At 49.9% G+C, this 7,879-nt stretch overlaps 1 protein-coding gene across 3 annotated transcripts; it reads right to left on the bottom strand.

Annotated features, from left to right (window-relative positions):
* Positions 1 to 3,231: 3,231 nt before the first annotated feature.
* LOC101763544 (probable 2-oxoglutarate-dependent dioxygenase At3g111800) lies at positions 3,232 to 7,575 on the bottom strand. Of its 3 annotated transcripts, none has more exons than XM_004970402.2 (4): positions 7,443 to 7,575; positions 6,460 to 7,019; positions 4,887 to 5,220; positions 3,232 to 3,795 (listed from the first exon to the last, which is right to left on the bottom strand). In XM_004970402.2, exons 2-4 carry the CDS (start codon positions 6,990 to 6,992, stop codon positions 3,532 to 3,534), a joined length of 1,131 nt encoding a protein of 376 aa, XP_004970459.1. In that variant the 5' UTR covers positions 6,993 to 7,019; positions 7,443 to 7,575; the 3' UTR covers positions 3,232 to 3,531. The 3 variants fall into 3 exon arrangements, with proteins under 3 accessions (XP_004970459.1, XP_004970458.1, XP_022682138.1); XM_004970401.2 differs by having other exon boundaries at positions 7,107 to 7,503; XM_022826403.1 differs by having other exon boundaries at positions 6,460 to 7,503.
* Positions 7,576 to 7,879: the final 304 nt, after the last annotated feature.

Below are 7,879 nucleotides of genomic sequence, written 5' to 3'. Positions count from 1 at the left end.
AAAACATCAGAAGAAGTATGACTGTCAGATTCAGTATAGTTCATTAGTTCTTATCTTTGTCAGGTAGCTAGTATCCATAGTTTTTCATTCCTGTAATGCTCTGGCTTCCAAATAAAGAATGGCAATGAAACATTCCAGTTTTCTAAAAACAATAATCCACTAGCAGAAATACAAAGACTAATATAAGTATCGGTGATTTGGTCGAGTTGGATTATCACTGTCCATCAACTAAGCTTCTTCTTTTGTTGCAAAAAAAAGGCCCTAAATGATTATTTGGAGCTAAATAACAATAGCAACCAAATGTGCTCTTAATAAAACAATTCGAACCTCACGCTTGCAAAAGGCAATTTGAATTCTCCCACGAAAGAGTGCTGTCTGATGAAGTGTTACATGGCCAGCACTTCGGTGCTTAAAAAAGAAAGAAAGATGCCCTTCTTTTCCTTCGTTGAAAACGAACCTAACTACAATAATTTTTCCCCGTTGAAAATTTGATGAAACGAACCGACATGTCATCTTTTATTTTAACAAAAGGTACGAACAGTTATAAACAAGAATTTTTTCGGCCGGATCGTCCCCGAATTTCCTATGCGTTGGCCAGACGGAAAACAGAGAGTTTAATCATCAGGAGCTGACCATCGATAAACTAATGATCGCCGCAGGCCGCAGCCATCATGGTGAATTTGGTGATAAGAAAGCGCCACGATCTCCTCGCACCGCACGGTGCCGTGCGCTTGGGCGCATTGCTTGCGTGCGCGATGACGCAGCACGGCACCGTCCGGAGGGTCGGCGGTCGGTTTCCTCCGCCGGCGCCGGGGGTTTTGGTCAAACGCTGGGCTCACACACAATGACACAGCCACACAGGAGTGTTTCTGCTGCTGTTGCCCACGTGCAGGCGCAGGTCGCGCGCATACTTAGGGTATGTTTAGTTGCGCTATGGTTTTTAGAAGAGCTGCTGTGAGCTGTAGAAAAACAGCTGTGAGAAAGCAGCTATGGGAAAACCAGAAGACCGTTTGGTTAGAGCAGCTGTGACTTTTGAATAAACTGTCGAATGGACCCTACATGTCATCCACAGTCCACCCCACTCAACTCTCTCCCTCTCTCTATGATGAGCGGGTCCCGCTCGTCAGCCCCCTCTTCTTCCTCCCACTGGCCAGTCCACCCCACGGCAGAGCCCATGCCGCAGCGGCGGTGGAGCTCTCGCCCACGATGGAGCCCACGCTCGGCGGCGGGCGGGGTGCGATGGGCGGCGTCCGGCGGTGGGCGGCGGGGTGTGGCGTCTGGGGGCGGTGTCCGGGGGCGAGGTGCGGCAGGCGGGCGTCCGGGGGCGGCAGGCGGCGGACCGCTGGGATGGCTGGAGGAGGCGAACGGTGCCTGTGCGGGGGAGGGTGGGGGAGGAGCAGACGGTTCCTTGATGTGCAGGAGAGAAATAGATCTAGGAGTAAACGAAACGGTACTTTATAACCAGTGGTAGGTGGGTAATTTTTTACTCCAAAAGCACTTGAAAACATGAGGAATTTGCTTACTAGAGCAAAATCAGCTTTTGGACAAAAGCACATGTGACTTTTTGACCTTTTGATTGACTTTTAGCTTTTGCAAAAGCAAAAGCAGGTTAGAAGCACAATCAAAAGCACCCTTAATCTACCCCCGTCTTCCTTCACAGTCACCGCGCACGTAGATCCAACTCTGCGGCCGGCGACGACGACATGGAGCTGCGTGATCTCAGGTGTGCTCTAGTGGCAGGGCGGGGGGCGCACTCCGCACAACACAAATCGACGATGTTTCTGGGGGCCAACGGCGATCCGTGTTTTTTTTCCCACTTGAGCTCGCATGCATCTGGTTTGGGTATACATGGAGGCATGCATATTTCATTTCCACTTTATGGAGCTGGTTGCATTGGGGGCATGAGTGACAGTAGGCAGCGTATCTGAGAGCTGCAGGCTAGTGGAGGTGGGCAGTCACCAGCAGCAGCGTGCACGGTGCTAGTGGTTTTCGAGTCAAAAACGCACATGTGGAATTGCCGCTGATGGCTGACTGCTCGAGCCAACTACTAGTAGTAGGACCTGTAGGGAGGAGCGAGCCCTAGGATCCGCATTCCGTGAAAAGCGAATGCTCTTTTGGCCGGTCGCCGGTCGGCCGGGCCGGTGCGTGCTCTTCTCTTGAGCTGTTGCATGCGCCGACGTGGAGCTGTTGCCTAACCCAGCTTTAGCGGCTTTCCAGAGTCCACCTCACTGTGTGTTGTCCATGCCTTATCAGTCATCAGCCCAGCTCCGATCCAAAGTATTCTCCTCCATTGTCACTCACCGGGAATCATCATATCCATTCCTCCGTGTGTGGGCAATGGCGCAATGCAACGACTTTAATCGACTGGCACTCATTCACCGCCAGCAGCATACGTCCCGACGATTCCTCCATTTGTCGAAACGTGCTGCAACTCATGTGAAGATATGTACTACTACTAGCCTAGGCCGGCCTAGTTTAGCTTTAACATGCAACTCCTGTGGTAGTACAATGCAATAGGATTAGCCATATAGAGGAAGTCAGGAGCACTGCATATCTCAAAGTGGCAGCTGAGACGGAATATATGCTCCCAGCTATTAGTACCGAAATGTTATTCCAAATGCAGGGGCTTCATCCGTTTATGGACATGACGTGTGTTCCGCCGGATCAGTTCGTGAGGCAGCATATATCCTGAGCCTCGCATCAAAAGATTTGGATAGATCGAGTTCAGCTAGCATATTTAATTTGTAAATATGCATGAAGGCATCCATATATCCTACGATCTATGTGCACCGGCCGAGTCCAAATGCACGTAATATAAACTGGTCACTGTACAATAATCGAATAATGAACATGATGCTCTGCCAAACCACATTCATATGCTCCCTCCATTCTTTTTTATTTGACGTTGTTTAGCTCAAATTATTCTTTTTTATTTGACGCTGTTTAGCTCAAATTTGAGCTAACTAGCATCATGTAAATCAGAACAGAAGGAGTAATAAAGTAGTAAGGAGAGTAAAATACCCCGGGGTTCCTTAACTTAAACTCTCAAATGTATTTTCAGTTCCTCAAACTTGAGATAAGTTGTGGGGCATGTAAATGTGTTTTGAGAGTTAGGGATCCGGATGGTATCTTGAGACAAGTTCATGGACCTGAAAATGCATGTCAAAAATTTAGAGATTTAGAGATTTAGATGACACTGGGAATCCCTCGTATATTTTACTCTAGTAAGTATATATGCAACTATATATTGCTTAAATATGATTCGTCGTACGTGTACAAACAGTGAGCAGCAATCGACTGCACAGCTACTGCATGCAGCACGCATACGATTATACAGTAGAAATAAGTGGCTGGTACAAAGGTAGAATAGTCGTAGATCGGTCTTGCACAGGCTTTATTACAATCAGAATATACATGGGGGAGCTCGAGGCAGCTGACAGCCAACTAACTCCGGATTAATAGTTGCCATACATACATGCTGTTGCTTATTTTTAATAACTGGAGTAGTAACGCAGCTACTAGCTAGCCGACCTAGTTTTCGGGCGGTGCCTGGCCCTTGAGAGCCTCGATCTGCGCCTTGCCCTTGGCGCCCTTCTTCCTGATGAAGAGCCTGTACTCGTCGAAGGTCATCGGCGGGTAGAGCGGCGGCCCGTCGGCGGCCGTGACCAGCTCCGGCGCCGGGGAGATGGGGATGTTGCCCTTGGGGTTGAAGAAGAGCGCGAGGGAGATGCGCTCCTGCTTGGCGTTGACGATCACCCGGTGCTCCACGCTCTTGTACGTCGAGTTGCTCAGTATCTGCGAACAGATTCAAGGTTTATCAGCGTTCGATTCGTATCCCAAAGTTAGGGAAAGCTGAAGTATTTTTTTATCACGTACTCCCTCCTTCTAAATTGTAGGTCGTTTTGATTTTTTAGATGTATAGATATTATTAGCATCTAGATATAGTGTATGTCTAGATACATAATAATATCTATGGAAAAAAGTCAAAACGAGTTATGGAATGGAGGGAGTACATAATTAAACAGTAGCATTTGTTTCAAATGGGAAGTTGAAGTTAGTACAAGTGGAAATATCTCTAGAGGGCTATCTACCGGCCAGTGCACGGGATGATCGTCGATGACCGATGAACTGGCCCTCCGCCGGTGCATGTGCTTTCGGGTGGCGCGATTCGTCGGTCGCCGCTGTAACATGCATGCATGCCTATCCAAGGTAGCTAGCGCCTAGCTGCTTCGTTCATCAGCACGACAAGATTTCGCTAGATCACCGCCCCATGCATGTGTTCTCATGGCGTCGTCGTCGAGAAAGATCGATCGCCGCAGGAATCGAAGCCAACGATCATATATATCTAGCATGTACTGTATCGGTTGGAAGTCAACTGCTGGAATTAATATAGGTTTTCTTAGAGCAGAATGAATGCTGTTGCTGACATACACATATGCAGATAAGATCCATCGGATCGTTTTTCTCTTTAATTAATTACTATTTGCCAGTTCTTAAGTTTCAACCAAGGCGACGACCGGCGCCGGAGATATATAGCTAGCTGTACGTGCACGCGTGTACCGACAAGACCAAATACCTCACGTTTGTGTACAACAGGTAGCCAGGTAGTAGGTATACGTGACAGTCACGAGTCGCACGGTCACGATCTTCGTCATCGACTAGCTACCTAGCTCTAGAGCTAGCTACTCGACAAGAAGTGCTGTTATTGAGCTTTTCTAGAAGCCGGACGTCGACGCGCGCGCACGCTATAGTAGGGAGATAGAGATAGCTTATTAATAGGCCAACGGGCAGCAGGTGCATGCGTGCGTGTGCACCGCCCTAGGTACTGTAGCTTTCTAGCTAGGACGATGTACAGCGGATATTGGCGGTTATTATACGTATAGTACCTGGACTTGGTCGCCGACGTTGACGATGAAGGCGTCGCGGACGGGCTGCAACGTGACCCACTGGCCGGCGCCGCGGCGGACCTGCAGGCCGCGGACGTGCTCGTCGGCGAGGAGCACGGTGAGGACGCCGGGGTCCGAGTGCGCGGAGAGGCCCAGCGTCAGGTCCGGCTGCGGGCACCGCGGGTAGTAGTTGGCGCGCAGGGTCGCGCCGCATGCCGCCCCGCCGAACGCCCGCTGGAAGTGCGCCTCGTCCAGCCCCAGGCTCACGGACAGCACCCGCATCAGCAGCTCGCACAGCCGCACCACCTCGCGCCCGTACTCCTCCGACACCTCCCTGCATTATTTATATATATAACATATATACATACTTACATCAATACGTACATGAGCCTGTGTTTTCACATGCATATATGATGATCAGTACGCAACAGTATAGTGCAGTTTTTGCGAGACGTGCTTGGTGGCCTGTTTTTACTGCAGTTATCGAGGTCGGTACATGATTGGTATGGACGCATGGCCTACTATACTGCTACGACAGGGACACCCCTCTTCTGATTTTAGCATGAGCACGTCCGTGCTGCGCTACCATATAGGCTTGGACTTGTATTCCCTCCGTGGCTCTAGACATTTTGCATGAAAGCACCATCGGCCTACTTTCCGTTTCATGCACGTGCTGTATTCCGGGTGCTGAGTCACGAAGATGTAACTTATTTAATTTCTATGGCGTAAGTGTTATCATATCTTATAGTTTTATGCTACGTTTTAGGCTCCACAACGACTAGGGAACGAGCTGTAATGGCCGGAGAAGTACGGCATGGGCAGGGACAGTTACGTTAATTTATTTCAGAACAATCACTGCACTGTTCAAAGGTAAAACGTGCCCAAACCTAATTCAACATACATATATGTTTTATATATGAAGGATAGCAAAAAGTTCAGTTGTGTAATTTTCTCAGTATGTCATTCAAAATCGTTGTTTAATACGATTTTCCGGGGATTTCACTTTCCTGCACCACGTGCTCCCTTTTTACAATACAAATAAGAAGCATATTGTGAACATTAAACTAAAAAAGGTCAGCTCTAACAAACTTAATTATAACTAGGTCTAGAAGGATACACAGGACATATGGATAATGTCTTTCTATAGAAAAAAAATAAATTGTGTGTTCTTGTCATCATCATGAATTTTTCTATCTAGACGATTGAAAATTTGGACTAATCAAGTACTCAATCATATGAACTAGAACTACTGCGACTCCTAAAATTTTGGAGTTCAATTCGACCCATATAACATGCTCAAAAAGAAGAAAAGTTAAATCTCCGACGTTGCATACTTCAACCAAACCTACTCTTCGGAAGTAAAAAAAAAATGATTTAGGTTCAACTCTTGTTTGAAACCAGAACTTATTTCATGTGTTCCAAGCGGGAGGTTCGTGTTACCTAGAACCTAGAGATGAATGACTCATGTGCACCATAATATCGATCGCAGCTAAATGCACATGGGTGAGCTATAACGCTAGCAGCAGCTTAGGATCCAGAAAAATGAGTTTGAAAATGCGGAGAAAACACATACTTGCAGTTGCCGGGGTTGGCCGGCCAGAACTTGGCCGGGCTCTTGGCCGCCTCCGGCGCGAGGTGGAGGAAGAAGTAGTCGCCCCAGTCCAGGACGGCGCCCTTCTGGACCCCCAGCCGGCTGCCGTAGCCCTCGTACGTGCGCGGCGAGTTGCCGTAGCGCTGCTTCTCCGCGAGCGGGCGGCGGAAGAAGCCGCGCCATGCCTCCCGCACCGCGCGCATCAGCTCGGGGCGCACCCCGTGGTTGACGACCTGGAAGAACCCCCACTCCCTGCAGGCGGCCGCGACGGCCTCGGTGACGTCGCCGAGGCCGGCGCCGCCGCCTTCCGCCGCCAGCAGCTCGCCGAGGTCGATCACCGGAATGCTGACGTCGTCCAAAAAATGCTCCTTTTCCAGGGCTGCGGCCGGCGGCGGCGCCACGGGGCGGTCGCACGGCGGCTTGACATAGCAGCGCGGGATGGCGGACAGGCCGCTCTCGGCGAGCGCCTGCACGCGGACGACGGGCTCCGGCCACTCCTGCATGCAGTCCGCCATCTGTAAACCCCCGGAGCGCCGCGCGGCCTGTGCAACAGTGACGACGAAGGAATTAACGACCGACCAAATGCTGACGATATGTAGCTACAGTGCGAAACGAGAGCGAGGAGTAACTCGATCAGTAGCAGCTGTGGATATATAGGTAGCTAGCTACAGTTAGAAACGAGCTGACTGCAGCCATATGCGTTTCGCGCGCGGGAACAAGTGGGGAAACACACGAGGGGACCGGGTCTACGGACGATCTCGATCCCGCGATGCGAGGAGGGGATTAAACGGGACAGGGCACGAGATGGGATCATGGGAATGCCAGAGCGACGACAAGGACGACGGCGACGATGACCACTCGTGGGTTATGTGGCGCGCGAGGGTGAGGTATGGACGCGTGCTGTGCCGATAAGAACACGATCGAGCTAGAACACAAGAAGGAATAATAATGGCCAGAGGACGTACTGTGACGGATAAACCTCGAGTTCTATGTGGAGTGAGAGAGCTGAGCTGAGCTTGCGGTATGCCTTGCTCCTCCGATCTTATATAGCCGGAGATGGAGAGACCGAGATAGACATCTTCGAAATGAAATGCCAGATAGAGCGCGGGGGGGGGGGGGGGGGGGGGGGGGGGGGAGTGAGCAATATTAACTGGGTCAAAGGGGGACAAGTACCTTTTGCCCCTTTGGGTTTTTTTTTTTTTTTTTTTTTTTTTTTTTTTTTTTTTTTGGAAACCTCTCATCGCCCTATTTATTGTTTTTTTTATTTCTTGATGCATGTACGCGTAGGTGTGCGCTCTTTGCCTCCTCTAACCTCACGGGCTCCAAAGAGGGTTTTTCTGTTGAAATTGGCTGTAGTGCCCGAGTCTCCCTGGAATACTCTTAGGGTGGGTGGGGGCGGGTT

Source organism: Setaria italica, chromosome V, assembly GCF_000263155.2.
Source record: "Setaria italica strain Yugu1 chromosome V, Setaria_italica_v2.0, whole genome shotgun sequence".
NCBI lineage: Eukaryota > Viridiplantae > Streptophyta > Magnoliopsida > Poales > Poaceae > Setaria > Setaria italica.
The sequence above is the reverse complement of the archived record's forward strand: the minus strand, read 5'-3'. Positions and strand labels throughout refer to the sequence as shown.